The 18,236-nt window shown below is 58.4% G+C and overlaps 2 protein-coding genes, 1 long non-coding RNA gene and 1 other non-coding gene across 5 annotated transcripts; 2 read left to right on the top strand and 2 right to left on the bottom strand.

Annotated features, from left to right (window-relative positions):
• Positions 1 to 19: 19 nt before the first annotated feature.
• On the bottom strand, positions 20 to 4,651 carry TTI2 (TELO2 interacting protein 2). The gene is made up of 7 exons (XM_013960166.2): positions 3,849 to 4,651; positions 2,983 to 3,169; positions 1,976 to 2,068; positions 1,433 to 1,617; positions 1,182 to 1,325; positions 443 to 605; positions 20 to 160 (listed from the first exon to the last, which is right to left on the bottom strand). Exons 1-7 carry the CDS (start codon positions 4,649 to 4,651, stop codon positions 80 to 82), a joined length of 1,656 nt encoding a protein of 551 aa, XP_013815620.2. The 3' UTR covers positions 20 to 79.
• Positions 4,652 to 4,870: 219 nt separating this feature from the next.
• On the top strand, positions 4,871 to 4,965 carry LOC136994501 (small nucleolar RNA U13). The gene has a single exon (XR_010886575.1). It is a non-coding gene; the product is annotated as a small nucleolar RNA U13 (small nucleolar RNA).
• Positions 4,886 to 15,384, top strand: LOC136994474 (uncharacterized). Its single transcript, XR_010886547.1, has 2 exons — positions 4,886 to 5,372; positions 14,637 to 15,384. It is a non-coding gene; the product is annotated as an uncharacterized lncRNA (long non-coding RNA).
• On the bottom strand, positions 6,475 to 16,554 carry RNF122 (ring finger protein 122). Of its 2 annotated transcripts, none has more exons than XM_067312437.1 (6): positions 16,456 to 16,554; positions 10,273 to 10,429; positions 7,992 to 8,037; positions 7,681 to 7,722; positions 7,207 to 7,286; positions 6,475 to 7,124 (listed from the first exon to the last, which is right to left on the bottom strand). In XM_067312437.1, the coding sequence occupies exons 1-6, from the start codon at positions 16,478 to 16,480 to the stop codon at positions 7,010 to 7,012; spliced, it is 465 nt and encodes a 154-aa protein (XP_067168538.1). In that variant the 5' UTR covers positions 16,481 to 16,554; the 3' UTR covers positions 6,475 to 7,009. The 2 variants fall into 2 exon arrangements, with proteins under 2 accessions (XP_067168538.1, XP_067168537.1); XM_067312436.1 differs by having other exon boundaries at positions 7,207 to 7,289.
• Between the last annotated feature and the right edge of the window lie 1,682 nt (positions 16,555 to 18,236).

Here is an 18,236-nt window from a genome sequence, read left to right on the forward strand (position 1 = left end):
AGAGCACAAAGACAGTAACTTTAAATAAAAAAATATTTTACTGTACAAAAAGCAGGGTGAACATTGGATCAGCCGTGCCTCACGTGTTCTCTTGCACTTTCCTGATGCACTCCCGTACACGGCCTTCCTCACAGCTGCTGTACACTCCTTCCAGGAGGACCTGAAACAGGGAAACCATCAGCTTTCAGTTCCTTGGCATTCTCAGATTTATGATGTTGCCTCCTCCCACCTATCTGTTGGAGGAGAATGGTATAAAACGTAGTATCTGTTGATAGGTGACTTGATACGTATCAAGTCAAGTACAAGTGTTGGGTGGAACTGATGCTTTGGAAACAGTGTTGGACTAAGGAAGCAGGTGGGCTCTTGTATGCACCACACTGCCCATTTCTTTTACAAGGAAAGACAGCAGAGATTAAGCAGTAGTGCTGGGTCCCAGGCCCACCTTCACTTGCCCCTCAGAGCACCGATCCAGCAGGATGAGGCATTCGGTGGCTCCCTGCAGCAAGGCTGCTTTCACTGGCTCTGGTGTTGAACCTTGGTCGGTATGTACATCCCAGATCATCTTCAGCAGGGCCTTGAGGAGCACAGGGAGCCTGCACGGCATTCTGCAAAGGGAAAGGGCAAGTGCTCCTTATTCTAAGTGCTCTTTGCAAGCCAGGGGAAAGCCCAGCCTTGCCTAGCGGTTCCTAGACAGTTCTAGGAGAGCTGTTAGTTGCCATTTAGATGTTGAGCAGGACTGTAGCTCCTGAGACAAGCTACTGCTTCACCAATGAGGCTGAAGGAAGCTGCCTCTTCCAGTATGCCCGCCAGAGGGAGGACACAGGCCCCGAGCACAGAGGAAACCTAAGCACAGCATATCAAGAACGCCTGTCAACATCGAGGCAGCCTACTTCTCAGCACAGGGCTTACTTCACAATTTTGCCACACAGAAAACAGATTTAGTTTTTCTCCAAGGTGATGCTTATAGAACAGGCAAAAAGTAGACCAAAATGAGGACCCAGCTTAGCTTAACTTTTGAGCCAAGTTTTCAGCAAAGCAGTAGTGCCAGTGATTCTACACTGCGACAGAGACTCTCCCTCAGGATTTCAGGGACTTTTTCTCAGATACCGGTAGCTTTGGCTCTGCAAGGGTGACAGGACTCAGGCCATGCTTTTACAGTGTCATTCACCCCAGAAAGGTACCTGGGCCAGGCATGCTCTATGGTACATCGCAGTGTCTCCAGTATTCCCAGCCGAGCTTCCTCCTCAGGGCCATCGCAGACCTCCAGATACCCCAGGATAACCCGTTCCAGCCTCTTCAGGTGCCGGGCTATCTGGATGCCAAGTCTGCCAACACGGAGAAGCACACACCGAGGGCGGTACGTACCAAGGAGGAAGGCTCCAGTCAGCAAGGCCAAAGCGAGCCACTGCAGGGTGGCAGTTGCTGCCCTCACCTCTGCACAAAGGCTGGCAGGGCCCTGGCATAGACCCGCCGCAGTGCAAGGCGATGCTCTGCCTCCATGTGGGTGAGAACCAGCTGCAAGACCTCATCGCAGGGGGTGGTTGGCCGGGTCTCCTTCTGGTGCCGCTGGGCTCTCTCCAGGACAGGCAGCAAGTCCAGCAGGCACAGCAGCACCGCCTGGTTCAGTACGAGACACAGGGAATGTAGGCAGCCTCTTGGAGAGCACCAGTAACTTCCAGCCTCCCCAACCACACACAGCTGCTGCAGTTCACCCAACAGACCTGACTGTTTCTGCTGTTACCCCACCTGGAAGAGGACAGGGAGCAAGAGATCTTCCCTCTCCCTTGAGATCTTTCTGAAATCTAACCAGTTACTTTGTCTCTTGACAGCAAGCATCAGCTAGTAATAACCTTAAGTTAGACCAGGACTTCCTGCAAGGAGACAGAGGGTCTGCCGCCCTCTGCCTTGAGCTGGGCCACTCAGGATGGACCTACAATACTGTAAGGCAGATTCACGTTAATCTCTGCTGTCCTACCTCAATGAGAGGGGCCTCGCGCGAATAGAGATGGTTGTACAGGGCATGGTACACAACTTGAGCTCTGTTGAACTGGCACAGATCAGCAGCTGGCTGCAATGACAGAGAGAGCAACAGAATATTATTCCCATGCATCACATTCAGCACCCACTTAACCTAATCAAAGAGAACAGCCCTCCCAAAACCAGGTTTTATAAGAATAACCCTCTCACATACTGTACGTTAGGAGCATTATTTACTTGTTATAGAAAAGTGGGAGCAGGCTGTAAGAGCTGCAGTTTATTCATGGTCTTATCTGTGGTATCTGGCCAGTCTCCTAATGCTCTGTGCCTCACGTGTACACTCTTTACAAGCAGGCAAATATTCACAGAAGTGGAAAAGAAGATATTTGTTGTCTCTGAGGTGCACTGGCAGACAGGTGAAGGGCTCAGCAAAAGGCTAAGCATCAGACTATTACTGCTACTATCCCAGTCACAAGACAGTGTATGCCCCCCCCGACCAGTCTGTCATAAGCAAAAACCAGAAAGGTAACCCAGGCAATGGGGCAGAACTGAACACGCTTTAAGACTCGCTCAGCAGTTTTATAAGTAGTGCTGAGCAGCATCCCTTGGTTATGATTCACATGCAGGTGGACAAGGATGTTTTCCAGTTGCCCTATTAAATGCAGGCTGAACTCTGCGGTGCATAGGAGCACCCGCTTTCCCTGGCCTCCCTGGCTGCTGTTTTGCAGTTCCCCTGCTGCTCATTTAATATCCTGCCCTGCAAACCATTCTCAGGCTGAGGTATGAATCAGCTGAGTTCAGAAGACTGTAAAGCAGTTCCTCACTTAACATAACAGATGCAAGAAATACAAATATGTAAACACACAGGGACACTATGGAGGATACAGCAAAATCATTAGGTTAAAGGCAGAGCCAGGAATAGAAGTTAGGAATTGTAACAGGCCTCCCACCCATCCTTCCCTCACACAACCATCAGCAAGGGATCTAATTTCTCGAATCCCTTACCACATTGAGAATGATATGATGCAGGCAGCGCACACCCAGGATTTTATTCTCCTCCTGATAGTCGTCCGAGATGAGCAGCGATGGTGGGAGAACACTCTCCAGGTAATGGCTAAGCCAGGGCCGGGTGATGTGAAGCAGCGTCCAGGAGAACACGTGCTTTGTGGCAGGGTTGCGCTTCCAAGCGTCTCTGAAAATACAAACACAAGCTCAGTGAAAACTGGAACTAATGAATTCTCATTTCCTATGGATTTGGGCCTCTCTGCTGACAGCAAACTCTGACTGATTTTTCTTTTTCCCCCCCATGACTGGGGTATTTGTAAAGTCTCTCTCCCATGTTTATCATCCAGTGTCTTGTAACATGTGAACTCACATAGCTACATTCCCCCTGCAGAAAGGCTCAGTCTTTTCCTCTATCCCGTTATCTCTTTTCAGCAAACTCATGTAAATGTAATCATCTTTGCAGACTTTGCCCCCTATCAGCTAGGGCTTAACTGGTTGTTGGACTCGCAACAAAGATGGAGACACAGTTGATGGCATCATCTTTGCTTCCTTAGGAATCCAGCCGATTCTCCACAGAGCTCCTCATGGAGCCAGTGCCGAGGTTGTCAACGCCTGCACAGCAGAGTCACTGCACCCACAGTTACTCCAGGAAGGCTTCAGTAGGCTCCCTGTTTACCTCGGAGGCACAGGACGGACCAGGCCAGAGAGGCAGCCAGCAGCCTTTGCTGCTGCCACCTGCTAACGCAGAGCTTCCCACAAGCCAGCAAGGCCTCCACGATCCCCCCACCCGCCCCATTTAAAACCTGCAAGGGTCTTGGTATTTCCTACGTAGGGACACGCCACCCTCTGCACCCTGTCCTACTCACTTGGTCAGCTCCTGCTTCAGGAGCCCCATCACTGCAGCAAACCTTCCTTCCTCATCCTCATTCCTCCCGCGGAGGAATTCAGCCACCGACCCGCAGCCCGTAGCCCGAAGCAGCTCCGCCAGCAGCTCCCGCGCCACCGACTGCGACCTCGCGCTCGTCCAGGGCCTCTCCGCAGCGTGGGTGGCCGCGAAGACGTAGACGGGCCCCAGCACGCTGCGGAGGCGCAGCCCCGCCGCGGGGAGCCCCGGAGCCTCCCGCCCCTCGGCCGCTGCCAGCCCGGCCAGGAGCAGGAGGAGCACGGAGCCCGCGTCCGCCGCCCTCTCGGGCAGGTCCCCCGCGTCCTGCTGCCGCTCCGGCGGCGCCGCGTGGCCGCCCAGCGCCGCCGCCAGCGCGCCCAGCGCCGCCGGGCTCAGGCCCTCGAGGAGCCAGCGGCAGTCGGCCGCCTCCAGGCGGGCGCGCAGGCCCCGCACCGCCGCGGCCCGGGCGCTGCCGCTCGCCCCCTCTGACAGGAGCGGCCCGAGCTGCGCCAGGGCCGCCTCGGCCTCGGCCCCGGCCCGCTGCCCCCCGGGTCTCGGGGCCTGCGACAGCCTGCCGAGCTCCGGGGCCCGCCCGCCCGGGGGCCCCTCCCGCTCCAGAGCCCCCGCTCGCCGGCGCAGGGCCCCCCCGGCCCCCGAGAGAAGGGGTCGGCTGCCGCCACCGCCCCTAACGGACAACGCCGGCGCCGCAAACCGCGCCGCACCCGCGACACTGTCGCGAACACCGCCGTAAAGGTGGAGGGGAGGGGGCGTGGCGGATAGGTGCATAAATTAGCATGTTTAATATCGTGCTGTGCTGCCGCCGCCGCGGGCCCGTTTGCGGGGCAGAGGGGCGCTGAGGGCCCCGAAGGGGGCGAAGGAAGCGGGGGACGCGCGGAGGGAGCGCGGGATGGGGCGGAGCGGGGGCGGCAGGGAGTCTTTCGCCTCGCCGTGACCTAGGGGCAGGGGGCGCGGCGGGGTGGGCGGCGCGCGGGAAACGAACGGGTGATCCTTCCGGTTCGTTGCAAATGATGAATGGGAGCGTCACGCGCATGCGTGAAATGTGCCGACCTGGTTACGACAGGGCACAGCCCCATCTGAGCGGCCGGGGGGAAGTGCGCGGGGGCCCGCGTCACGCGAACGTCATTTTTCCGCGAAAAAGGGGGGGATTTTGCTCAGGGAATGGAAAGGGTGGGAAAAAATCAGTGTGTTAGTGATGAACTCAGCGGAGCAGCGCGCTTTGGGGGCTAAACGCTGCTGGAGAGGACACCAAAACACAGCTGGGCCCCCCCCTTGCTGAGCACAAGTGGATCCTTCCACCCCTCCCTAAGTTGGGAGGGCTGAGCACAACTTGGGGGGCCCCCAGGCACAGCTGGATGGGACCCCAGGCACAGCTGGACCGCAGTGCGCTATAGTGGGGTCACAGCTGGGTGAAACCCCAGCGTGCAGCAGTGGGGACCCCTGGGCACCGTCGGGGCCGCAGGCACAGCTGGATGGGGGCCCAGCCACGGTAAGCAGGGGGTTCCCCCCCAGGCACAGCTTTTGGGGAACCCCCTGGGCCCCGGTGGGGCAGGCGCACCCAGATGGGGACCCCCAAGCACAGCTCCATGCAGGCCTGCGCCCTCCCTGTTCCTTGTTGGAAACAGTCAAAACCACCCTCGTGCCGTTTCCAGCTCGGTGCTAACCTCTGTGCTACTTCCCCTTTGGAGCTATTTCCAGCTTGAGGCTATTTCAGGCACTTTGGAAACTCACCGGCCACATCCGGCTGCGAGGCGGCCGTTCCCAGCCTGCCCCGACAGGGTCGCAGCCCCTCGTGCAGCCTCGGCAGAGTCCCCACAGCCTGCTGGCCCCCCGCACCCCCCCCGATCAGCATGAAACGCTGCCAGGGCCATGCTGGGCTCCCCGCACTCATGGGGACAGGCGCAGGCACAGGCTCCCCTGGGGAAAAGGGGCTGAAACTCGGAGCCTTGCGCCTAAAGAAACACCTCAGCCCTTGACTGCGTGCTCCGTTAAGCGTGTCTTTTGCCTGCAAAGTAACACTTGATGTTGTGCTTAAAAAAAAAGCATTCCTCTGTGCCAGGCGAGGTGGTACCAGGCTCCGTCTCCCACTTTTCTGGCTGTCTCCGTATGTGCAATACGGACACTTCACGCTGCCAGACGCCAGCACACTGCGGCGGCAGCAAAGGCACGTCCAAGTCGCGTCTGTTCACCAGGGAACCGCTTGTTACCGCCACGCGTCCCGGAGGTTGCACATTACTGCTTTGCCCGCAGCTCGGCGAGGGGCTTCCCGGGCTGCTCACTGTCCTTTAGAAGCAAAATCTGCCCATAAACCATTTGGTAGGTGCAAAGGCTGCCGCTGCACTGCCAGCGCAACAGCCTTCTCGCGCTGGCAGCTGGTGACACGGGGAGGGTGACTTGTCACCGTGTCACCCCGTGCTGCAGCGGGCCAGGGGAGCTGGCCCAGACGAGGGGATTGGGGTGGATGTGGACCGGGCACAGCTTCGTCCTGAGCCTCTTGTTTCCTTTAGAAGCAACAACATATTTTTTTGTGCTTCCCCAAAACACTGCCAGGCTCTCCTGGCCCCCAGCAAGCACTCACAGCTGAAACCGGCTGAGAAATCTTCCATTTAATCAGTGTTTTACACAAAACTGTACATCCTCCACCCTCCCGGGTGTGTAGGAAGCCTGAGAACGTCTGGAGAAGATTACGTACAAAAATACTATGTACAGTGAAAGGCAGCGGGAGGAGACGGGGAGCGCGGGGGCACGAGCCCGCGGCCCGGCGCCCTCCCCGCCTCCACGACGCGGCTTTGCTTTTCGCGCGCAAACCCGGAGCTGCCAGAGCAGTTCCCCTGCCCCGGGGCGTCCCTGGGGGGAAGCCAGGGACAGCCTGGGGGGGGGAAAAAAAAAAAAAGAGAAGAAAAACCAACAAACAACAACCTCCGAGTTAAAAATCCCAACTAAACGAACCCGAACTGCACCTTAGAGCTGAGCTGTCAAATCCCGGCTGCCCTCGGGGCTGCAGGGCAGCTCTTGGTGCTGCTCAGCCCCTCGCGGGCAGCAGTGCAGAGCCCCTCGCGGTCCCTCGCGGCCGGCCCCGGAGAGCCCCTCGCGGTCCTGCGCAGACCGCCGGGAGCAGCGGGCCCCTCACACCAGCTCGTCCAGGAGGGTCCCGCCGCCCGCGCGGGGCTCCGCGCCGCCCGCCATGGGCTTGTTGCACATGGGGCAGACGCAGCGAACCTCCAGCCACTTCACCAGGCACCTGCAGCCGGGAAAGCCGGAGGTAGGAAGGGGAGGAGGGTGCCAGTCCCCGCCGAGGAAACCCCCCGCCGGCCCCCACTCACTTTCGGTGGAAGGCGTGCTGGCACGGCAGCACGCCCAGCTCCTCTCGCGCTCTGAAATCCTCCAGGCACACGGCACAGGTCTGCTGCGGAGGCGACGCCAGGACGGTGAGGAGGGCCGGTGCCGACACGCGGGACCCGGCACGATGCCTTCCCGCCACACCGTGTCCCAGGGAGCCCCTCTCCAGGGTGTTTCCAGATGGGAATTTGGCTCAGTTCCCAAACTGTCTGCAGGAAGGGTGCTTCCCTCCCCAACCTGGCCACGTTCCCCATTGGGTGCGACAGCCTGGCCTCATTCTGCTCGCAAACTGCCCCAACCCCACAAAGCGGCAGAGAGGTCGCCCCCGGGCAGCCGTCCCCATGAGCCCCAACCCCCCGGCGGCTCCGGACGCCTCGAGCCACGCAGCTTCGAGGCCCTGCTCATGGCCTCTGCCGAGCGCAGGGCCCTGGGTGCCCCCAAGCCGCTGTCCCACTCACCCCGTGCACGTTCAGCTTCCTGGCGTCGCCTTTCAACACCACCTGCACGGGAGAAGGAGGCGGCACATTTAAACCCAGCGCGGCCAGAGAACAATCCCGGCAGCTGTTTTAATTAAGCGAGCGTTTAACGCAAGCCCAGACCTGCAGCCCAAGCCCAGCGGCAGGCCGGCAGGTCCCGCGTGCCCCAGCACTGCGGGGAGCAGCCCCCTACCCCGCTGCTGCCATCCCCAGCACTGTCCGACCCGCTCGAAAGCCCCCAGCTCAGCCTTGAATCTCAGGGGACACATTTAGGAGCCAACCGTAAACTTTACCTCCTTGTATCCGAATCTTTCACTCTGAGCCTGATGCCGAAGTTTGCTAGTGAGGGAGAGAAAAAGCACGCAGTGAGTTTCAGAGCATCCTCCAGGGAGCTGGTTAGTTGGGGACAGTCGCTTCTGGACAGTCCAGCCCCAAAAATTCATACTGTAGAGCCAATGCGTATCAGTGCCCCGGCCGTCGCCCCGCGTGGGGCTGTCACAGCCCCGCAGCCCCGTGCCGGCTCCGGCGGGCCCCTGCCGCGCTGCCTGTGCCGCGCAGCACCCCACGCCGCCGCGGGGCCCGCAGGAACCGGCGGCCAGCGGGCGATAAGGTCTCCCCGCCGCAGCCCCGATTGTTTCGTTTCGGAAGTCATTAGAGGTCCAGGAAGCGCTGTATTTTCAGCACTCGCCGGCTGGTCGGCAGCTCCCAGCCCAGCCGCCGCAGCCTGGAGCCGAGCAGAGGGGGCTGGGGAAAAATGTCCTGCAGGAAAATCCAGCAAGATGCTAACGCTGGGGGCAGGACGCTGCCCACAGGCCTTTGCTTCTGCTGCTGAGGCACAACGTGCTTCCACTTGTACCTGTGCCGGGGTTTCACAAAAACGCCTCTTGGCTAGGAGACGCTTTTCCCTTTGCTTTGCAGAGCTGCTGCGGCAGCCCAGCGGGCTCCTCCCCAGTGACCACCCTCCCTCGGACCGGGCACGGGCTGGGACATGGCTGGGTGCGGGACATCTTTGCAGGAGGCTCTGAAGGACAGCAAGGCCAAATGCAGGGTATTCCTCCAAAATCCAGTGTCTTGCTACCACTCATGCGCACGCAGCCCACCCCGCGGCCCCCTCCGAGCCCAGCAGCTGGTTTACGTCAGCACAACCCAAGGGCTGGCCCGGCGCCACGGCAGGGGACGGGGACGGCGCAGGGAGCTGCCGTGCAGCACCAGCTCTTGCTGGCCCCGGAGGGTCCCAGGGGTCAGAGCTGTTTTGCTCCCTGCTGCCAGCAAAAGCCCTTTGCAGACGTGCACGGGCAACGGCGGAGCTGGGGCTTCCCGCAGCAAAGGACTGAGCTCCTTGGGCCCCAGAGGAAAAGCCAGCTGCTGCCTCGACTCCGAGTTTAAAAATAGCCCTCTCTGCGCAGGGAGGGTAATGCAAAGACACATCCTCTCGCGCGCAGCACAGCCCCGGCCCCTGCCCACACAATGCGGCCGTCCAGGAGCCCCTTCCTGCCGCTTCCTGCCCTGCTCCGGCCCCGGCAGGAGCGTGGGGCTCTGGGGATCCCGCCTGGAGCGCCTGAGCCCCCTCCTTGGGGCAGCGGCGCAGATGCTCCTGGCAAACCCTTCCTAGCACTTTGGGGGGGAAAACAAGGAGGCAGCAGCAAGGGCTGGGGGGGCCCTGGCGTCCCAGGCGGTGCTATCGGTGCCCCGGGTGCGGGTGCAGCTGCAGCCCCGGCAGCACGGCGGGACGAAATGGTCCGGCACTGCAGACACCCTGGGGAGCACTCAGGGATGGGGATGCCACTCGGTCACCATCCGGCTGCTCCAAGAGGGATCAGGTGGCAAAAGCTTGTCGAAGGTAAAAGGGAAGCTGCTGCTCAGAGCCAGCCCCTGACATTTAACGGTGCGGAGGAACACAACCCCTGAAGCCCGCCAGATAACTTTTCGGAGCCGCAGGCTGAGTGCTCCCAGCGCCGTGCCCCACGGTCACACCTCGCACCGCCCCGGGGCCAGCAAGGGTCACCTCCAGAAGCTGTAAGGAAAGCAGGCACATGGCTCAAGTGGGGCCAACAGGTCCTGGCAACACAGGGGGAGATTAAATGGTTCTAATTTGCTTAATAAAAATAATAGCTATCAGGATCTAAGTGGAGGTTACAGGAGGCCTTGGAGAGACTATTAATGGCAGCCAAAATTGGCCTCTGATCCCTCGGCCGCTGTTCGTGCCGTGCTCACTGCTCCCTGCGTGCCCGTGGCTGTGCCCGGGGCCACTCTGCCACCAGCGTCCCTGAGTGCAGCCCGCTGGGACTGCGACAGCCCTTGGCTAAGCCCGAAGGCACCTCCATGCCACCAGTGGGACCAGGACCTCCGGCAAGGACATCTCACCTGAACCACCAACCTGCCCAAGGCACCAGGAGGGGGATCAGCATCTTCTCTCCAGGCTGTGAGTACCGGCACCGTGGGCTGTCACCTCCCTCGGTACAAGTCTCAGTTTTCTTTCAGCCAAATCCCAGCCAGCTGGCCGGAGAGCCATGTCCCCAGGCTGCACGTGTCCCCATGGCACGGAGCCACCTTCCCCAGCAGGCCCCAGCTCACCTGATGAAGTAGCAGCAGAAGATGAGGCTGAGCACGAAGACGAAGATGCCAGTGCCAAAAATGACCATGTAGATGTTCAGCGGCAGGTCCTGGAAAGTGATGGGAGGCATCGTGCACGATTTATTGGTATAAATCAGCCCCAGACCGCAGAAGCACCCTTTGCAGGGGGGAGAGAGAGAAAAAGCAGCATTTAGAATGAAAGAGGGGAAAAAGAGGGGAGGAATGGAAGAAGATTAAGACTTACCCTTTATCATGCCATACAAATATCCAAGATAACCCACTGTGCTCTGTATGGAGCTCTGTACGGAGCACAGAGAGAGGGACGTGGGCTGCAAAGTGCCAGAGCCTGGGGCCAGCGCGGGCTGCGTCTCTCGGAGCCCAGGACCCAGGGCTGCACAACGGCAGCTCGTTACTGTGCTCTGCGGGCTCTCGTTAGCCTCTGGAGACCCTGCAGGCGGCTCCTCACACGCAGGCTGCTTTGCGGGTCATGCAGAGGGGCTGCAAACCTCCTGCTCTGGTTTCCCAGGGCAGCATCCCCAGCCGACGGCAGCCGTGCCGGGAAGCCCCGACGGGGAGCAGCCGCTCCGTGCCCTGAGCCCCGTCCTCGGAGCTGCCGCGGCCCCCGGGAGCAATCCTGCCTGCTCCATCCCCTGCATCGCCTAGCAAATTGCTATCCAGAGCGACTGCAGGTTTACTGTGAAAGCGGAGAGCGCCTGGGCTGATTACTAAGTCCCCTCTGGAGTCTGCAAAGTGGGCAGAAAATATAAAACCAAGACATCATCCTGTGGCCTGTAAATCGAAGATCTCTCCAGGAGCAGCAGCAGCCCCTTAGAGCGAGGCCGCGCCAGCACTGACAACAGCCACCGCTGTGTTACCAACCGCAATGACTAAACCATCCTCCGGCAGCATGAACGTACCCAGGGCAGAATCCAGGCACCTGAAGAAAAGGAGGCCCCATGTATTCATCTCCATAGGAATACATGGAAGTCAAACGGGGATTTATGCAAGGACAGAGGGGGAAAAAAAAAAAGCTTGAAAAACAAGAACAGCTTGTCACTGCCTTGCAGGAGCCAGAAGCAGCAAGTGACTGGGTCCTTCTCAGCTCCAGGAGAAGCGATGGGTCCGCACGTCCCAGCGCTGGGAGCACGTGGCAGCACCCCTAGCAAATTCCCCTCTGGAGCAAAGACGCGGCCCCCAGCACCCGCCTGACACAAGCCGCTACTTCGGCTGCTGCCTCTCCCTCCGAGTCTGACACCGTGGTGGAATATGGAGGAGGGTGTTACAAAATACCCAGGAACAGCGAGAAAAGATGAGAAGGGTTCACACCTAGCAAAGGAGGAAAAACACAAGGAAAACACCAAACCCACTGCAAACTGCCTCTTCTGGGAGTTGCTGCAAAGTCAAATTCTAGCACAATAAGCACAGTTTTTTGTGTCTCAGAATCATGCTGACCCCACAGAACCAGAAGCTTTGATTTCACGTTAGATCTCGCTCACATGGGACTTTAAAGGAGAGCAGCCTCCGAAGGGAGGCCCCATCTGTGCTCCAGAGAGCATCTGCCCCCACCCTTCCCGCTCCAGCACCCTCTGTTCCTGCTCTGCGGAATCTCATTAAAAAACTCCTAAAGAAACACTTATGGTTTTAATTACAGCCCATTAAAATCCTCCTCCTGCTTCTCATCAGAGGATGAAATTTGCTTTCCACCACCAGAGGCAGAAAGCGAATGGGTGGCAGGGCCGAACTCTGCACAAACAGAGAAAGCCTGAGGTTTCGTCTGCCTGGTTTCCTCCCCATTGCAGACAGGGAGAAAATCTCCAGTCCAGTAACAGTGTCTACAATGTGCTAGAAGACCAGGAAAGGGAGTATTTGTTTGTAGGGTCCAAAATCCCTGCATTCCTCCTGCGCTTCCAGCTTCCTGCTCTCAAGACTACCAGGTGCAGGAAAAGTTGTGGTTTTTTTTTTTCCCCATTTCCCTGCTGGAAATGATTGAGAAATGCTCACAAAAAATATAAATTAGATCAACTGTTAAAAAAACCCACTGAACAAGTAAATGAGATAATGATGGTATCCACGGTGGCCTCAAATGGGACACAGGCTGCGCAGCAGCTGTTGATGGATACAGGAAGGCTCATTTGAAGTCAGCCAAAAAGAGCTGTGGATTGTGGTAGCAATAACGGGGCATAAACGTGTAGAAGACTGGATAAAAACAATGAAGCTTCCTAAGAGTATCTGAGGACTGAGAGCTATTCCAAGAATCTGCTGAAGAGCACCAGCCATCGGCCTCTGCGCCACAAGAGCAGGGACGAGAGAAACTGCCCCAAACCAGGTTATAACCCCATCGTGGGGCCGGGCGAGCGGCGGCTGGGCGAGCGGCCTCCCTCGGGCCCCAGGCAGCGACTGCTCTGCCGCAGGACGGGTTCGTGCTCAGGAGGCGCAGGCTGAGGCCCTGCGGCTGCTGGAGGGGAAGGGCAGCCCGGCTGTGAAGCCCCTAGCCAAGGATTCGGGGATTTGGGGGTTCTGCTTTCCAGCTCTGGCCATAACCCCGGAAAGCAGTGCCCAGAAGGCAGGCTTTGCACTGGGACCGTTTAATACCACCTTTTCTCTGCTACCTGCTTGCAGGAGACGTTCAAAACAGCGTTCGGACGCCCAGCACAACGCACTGTGGCCAAACCGTTCCGCCGCCGAGCCCCTGTGCGGGGGCTCTGCCCTCGGAGCCCTGTCCCGCGGGGCACAAACTCGCTCCCGACACCGCAAGCTGCTCGCCGAGGGCTGCTCCGTGCTCCAGGCCCAGGTTCCCCACGGGTGGCAACAGCTGTGTGTAAAAGACACCCATCAGCATTTCAAATCGCTGCTTCATCAGGAGCCGTAATACTGGTAACAGCGGGCTCAGCTGCGTCGGAGGAGCTGGCATGGGCACGGAGCGATGGGCCGGCAAACCAGCAGTAGGGCAAAATTGGGGTGGAAGGAGAGAAGCTACAACTTACAGCCCTGTACCGAAGGAAGCAGGGAAGAGCTGGACTAACATGTTCCTGCCAGCTGCAACACAGCTGGCGAGGCTAATTTTAGATTCACCAGCTTAGCAAGGCTCGTTCTTGCTAAATAGGCTCTAAAGAATTCATGAGTTCCCGTCAGAAGTGCCAAAAAGTGAGCGCGGTGCTGGGAAAGTGTCCTTTTCGAGTCAGAGGGCCAGGACAAGGTCCTGCTAGGAGCAGCCCTAGTGCAGTGAGTCTGAACGAGGCAATGCAGCCACGTACTTGGACCCGGCTCGCCCAGACCCCCAACCTGCCCAAAAAACAAGCTTCTCCCTGGTCCGGCCAGCTCCTTCAGCCTCCTCCTCCTCCACACAGAGTTTATCGAGAGTGAGCAAGTTAGCTTAGCTATGGTTTTGATTAGTGCAAACCCTTTTGTCTGACAAAGACATTCTTATTTTTGCTTGAAAAGGAATAGATCAAACTTATTTTTAACCAACACTAAGATATAGGCCTGCTAGGCACCAAAACCAAACCAAAAGAACCCACCTCACCAGCTTCAATCTACCCAGGGCCAATTTTGCACCAGAAACCAGAAGTCTTGAGAGCAGTACGCTGGAACCATTATTTAGCCAAAAAAGATAAGGAGAGCTCCCTGGATATCCATGAAAGTATCTACAGACATGCACTGACCTTCTGGGCCCTTCCTAGTCCAAGACGGGTACTCAGAAAGGAGGCTTATTTTGCCGGCACAATGTTTTTTCACGCGAACCGCAAAAACGCCCCTTGCAAGCCCAACCAGCAGAGGTGCAGCTGGGGGTTTCTGCCAGCGCAGGGCACCTCCTCCTCCGACCCACACGGCTCCTGGCAGATCTGAGCTGGCCTGAATAGTCTTTCTGCAAGGCGAGGTACAAGCACCCAGGCAGGTTTTAAGTCAGTCCCACAGCCCTGCTCCCCCCAGCCCCTGGGAAACGGCAAGGCGCTTGGTTTTGCGCAGCCGGACCAGGAACTGCTCGCTTGGCCCTTGGCTGGGAAAGGCTCTCCCGGCCTGGTTTAACTCAGCTGGGGTTCAAACGCATATAGAGGCTTGTCCCATCGCGCCCCACGCTCGGGGAGTACCGACACATCCCGAGGACCCGTGCAAGACGCCCAGCTACGCACCCGCTGCAGACGGGCGCAGCCGGCACCACCCCGCTGTGGTTGCGGACCAGATGCCTGCAGATGAGCCGCTGGCACTGCGAGGGTTTAAACGAAGTTGGAGGCAATGTAGAAATATTGCTTTCTTTTACTTAAGCAAACTGTCTCATTAGCACAAGCAGGAATTATCCTCTCCGGGTCCTTTCTTTCCTACAGAGGAAAACCACAGCACTTAACCGCGTCCCCTTCTCGTTGCAGGCTGACGCTGCAACACTCCTGGGAACACGCCGGGAGCCCCAAGGCTGCTCTCTTCCCCAAAACAACCAACAGAGAGATGTGTGGTCCAGGGGACTTGCCTTTGCTATAAGTCTATGGGCAGAGCTTGGGAGCCAGGGAGTTTGGCAGCCAAACGGCACGACTTTAACGTTCGCAACCCCCCTCTACCAGCCTGGCTGAACGCAGGCCCTGCTCCTCCAGCGAGGCCGCGCAGCTCGGCCCTCCGGACACAACAGTCTGCAGTCGCCGAGCCCACGTTACGTCGAGTCAGGGCAGACCCACGTCTCTCCCCGTACTGTGCAGGCACGGGGTTTTTGCTGAGCAGAGCTTCTCCCTCACCCCAGTTCTTGTTCAATAAAACAAATGGAAAACTCAGCAGGTCATTAAATAAAACCATTCTTTCTACTCCCACACAAAAGCTGTGGGCTTTGCATTCAAAAATTGAAAGCAGCATCCGTAAAATTTTTGCTGTGATGCTAGAACAGGCTTGCTGCAAAAGTCATCCCTAAACCAAGCAGTTTACAGTGGGGATAACCAGTTCCCCTCCAGATAAAGTTACCTGGCTCGTGCTTGGTGACTAGAGTCCATCAAACTACAGCTAGAACAACAGGAGGGAAAAGGGTGAAGCATTGAATCTCTGCAAAAGAGGAGCTGAAATTCCATCTGTACCAGCACAGAGTTCACTTCTGTTAAGAAATTTTGAATACACCTATTTATGTTGAAAACTTGATTTGTTTACTGGGTCTTGGATTTATTTACACCAACAGCCCCAATTCTGCAGAAGCCTTCAACAGTTCGTGGATAAGTAATTTTTCTGGACTTCACTGATTTGCAAGGTCAGGGCTTAAAGCCAAAATGTACAAGTCAGATGCCTATGGCTAGTCTCCCAAACCCACGTTCTGACCTTCGAACAAGGGTGGGCTCTGTTCTCGGTGCTTCCCAGAACCCACACCCTGGGAAGCTGGAGAGAGCTGTGGTTGCTCAGAGCCTCTAAAAGCAAAGTCTCCCTTATTTAGGAGGTTTCCTTTATACAGCCAAGTTTGCATTTTCTGCTGTGGTGCATTTACATGTACCCATTTAAAGGAAATCCAGGCACTCACCACATGTCCACAGCTAACTGCCCGCAGGACCGATGGCTTCTCACCCCCCAGCTTGCACAACACACAAGGTGTGTGTTACAGGAGAGGAAGCCACTGGTTGCATTATATTTAGCTTCAAAGGCTGCAACTCTTCCATAAATTAAAATAATCCAGCCTTTGTTGCTCAGGCATGGCTTTGATGGTGGAATTCCCAGCACAGCTTCCCAACTACTTAGTCATAAAAACAAACCACTTTTTATTTAACCAGAAACCCCTCGCATGTGCAAACTCAGTTCCACGTTCATGTGAACTTCTTACGGCTAACACCAAAGAGAGGAGCCAAGGCCTTGCCTGGGGTCCTCCTAAAAGAGGTTTATCCCCTTTCTGCCACACGTGAAGGAGGGATTTTTCGTTTTAAATAGAGTAAGAAGCGAAAGCACCGCCAGTTAACTTAGGAACTAGCTTTACTCCCGGGAGCTGAGCAGGATGCGCCGCTGCCCGAGCAAAGCGATCCCCGGCTCGGCCGCGGCTCCCTGCGGATCGGGGGGAGCCCCGAGCCCCGCGGGGGCCGCGCGGAGGCCAAAGCCCCGTCGGGGGCTGGGGCTCGGCCCCGCTCGCCGTCGCCGCCGCGGGAGGGAGGCAGGCAGGGAGGGAAGCAAGCAGCGGCCCCCCCGCCCCAAACCCGCCCGCCCCCCCCCCTCCGCGGCGCAGCCCGCTCTCACCGTTGCACCACTGGACAGGGGACATGCAGGGGCCGCGGGGCGCCGCTCGCCGCGGCCGGGAGCGGGGCCGGGGCGGCTCCGCCGTGCGCGGCGCGGGGCCATGGCCGGGCGCGGCCCTGCCCGCAAACCCCGCCCCGGAGCCGCCCCGGCGCGCAGCTCCCCGCGGCGTGCGCAGCGCCGAGCACCGCGAGCTCTGCGGGGGGGGGGGGGACGAGGGCTGAGAAAGCCGGGGCCCCGGGGCGGCTTCTGCGCTGGGTGCTGCTGCAATAGCACGCTCCTGCGCCGGGCGTTCTTGCGACGCGCATCGCTGCGGTCCGTGTGCCCGCGATGCACCTCTCCGCCGCGCGCAGCCAGGAGCTCTGCTCCGCGTACAGCGCGACGGCTCCATCGCCCCGCAGAAACGCTCCGCGCGCCTCCCCAGTTTTGATTACCTGCTTCGCCTGCCACAGGCTGGAACTCACGCAGCCCTCGCGTATGGACCCGGCCCTTTGGAAGAGCCTCCCTGAAGGTGCTGACCTCAGGGTTGCTCTGCCTTGTGCAGGGCATGCGGAGGAGGTTTGGATGTGATCAGCATCTGTCCAAACTTTGGCTCCTGCAGGTGACCGGGGACCACGAGGGCGGCAGGACTGGCAGCACGGGGCTGTGAAACTGCTTGCTGTTCCCCCATGTGCCCCGTGCGTGGGGCAGCAGCACTGCGGGCTCTGTGCATCATCCTGCACTAACAGTCCTGGGGCCCGGGCAGGTCTGTGCCCCTGGTGGCTGGGCCTCTGCAGACAGACGGCCCTCCGGAAATCCGGGTGCTTTCCCAAGCGACACAACGACCCCTCGACACAGGCATCCAACCACTGCAAGCACACGGGGGGTACAGCACACCCCAAGCTCTGTCAGTGATTTCCCGCTCTGGATTAGTTTGCTGATCCTCAAACAAATGCAATCTCCCCTTGTGCTCTGAGCCTCCCTGATCCCAGCTTTACTGCACAATGGCAGCACTCGGAGTTCGGGGCCTGATCAGCAGCAGGCTGCACAAAGGGAGCTGCGCGTAGTGGCAAGGAGCACAAAGCAGAATTGCAAAACCAGACAGGAGGCATTTTACAACAACCCTGGGACCTTGCCAAGCTGCACGCACACCCCTTGAAGCTTCTGGAGTCTCCCACAGCCCTAGCAACACCCAGTGCCGCAGCAGAGTGCAACCAACCCCTACGCATTGCCCAACACCGGCCCCTCCTTGCCTCTGAGGCTGCAGCCCTCCATCCAGGTAACCTCGGCTCTGGCGCCAGCAGTCAGATCTGTTGTTCTCTCTGCTGGTGCCTTGCTGGGCTGGCGCCATGCCCCGAACACCCTGGGGCACATCAGGGTCCTGTATGAGCAGAGTCCCTAAAACAGGAGTTGGGCAACATGTTAGCAGGTTCTCAGGGCTGTGGCAAACTAAAGAGTTGAGCTTGAGTGCAATCGGGAGAGCAAAGAAAGGCATTCCCGGGAGCAGCACCACTTGGAGGCACCCGCTGGCAGGGATGGGGTGCTCTAGCACAGGCCTCAGAGCGCTCTATTTACTCCTCAAAACCCCCGTGAAGTACAAGTAGATTCAATCCTTCACCCTCGACCAACATCACATAAACACGCTCTGTGCTGACAAAAGCAAGGGGGTGCTTCTCCCCACGTCTCCCCGGCAGCCAGACAGGCCCCATGGCACCCCCAGACGCAGGCTGGGTACGTGGGGGAGCCCCATGCAGGCAGGCTGCACCCTGAGACCAGCAGCTCACTCCCTGTGGCCATCAGGCTCA

This window comes from Apteryx mantelli, chromosome 29 (genome assembly GCF_036417845.1).
Source record: "Apteryx mantelli isolate bAptMan1 chromosome 29, bAptMan1.hap1, whole genome shotgun sequence".
Classification (NCBI taxonomy): Eukaryota; Metazoa; Chordata; class Aves; order Apterygiformes; family Apterygidae; genus Apteryx; species Apteryx mantelli.

What these genes read in the sequence shown, in the direction of transcription:
- RNF122 (XM_067312436.1), bottom strand. Translation starts at nt 16,480, where the DNA reads ATGTCCCCTGTCCAGTGGTGCAACG. An exon ending in CCCTGTCCAGTGGTGCAACG is followed by an intron (nt 10,430 to 16,455) that starts GTGAGAGCGGGC and finishes CCCCCTGCAAAG; the next exon opens with GGTGCTTCTGCGGTCTGGGG. An exon ending in AAAGATTCGGATACAAGGAG is followed by an intron (nt 7,723 to 7,991) that starts GTAAAGTTTACG and finishes TCTCCCGTGCAG; the next exon opens with GTGGTGTTGAAAGGCGACGC.
- TTI2 (XM_013960166.2), bottom strand. Translation starts at nt 4,651, where the DNA reads ATGCACCTATCCGCCACGCCCCCTCCCCTCCACCTTTACGGCGGTGTT. An exon ending in CTGAAGCAGGAGCTGACCAA is followed by an intron (nt 3,170 to 3,848) that starts GTGAGTAGGACA and finishes TTGTATTTTCAG; the next exon opens with AGACGCTTGGAAGCGCAACC. An exon ending in GCGAGGCCCCTCTCATTGAG is followed by an intron (nt 1,618 to 1,975) that starts GTAGGACAGCAG and finishes GTACTGAACCAG; the next exon opens with GCGGTGCTGCTGTGCCTGCT.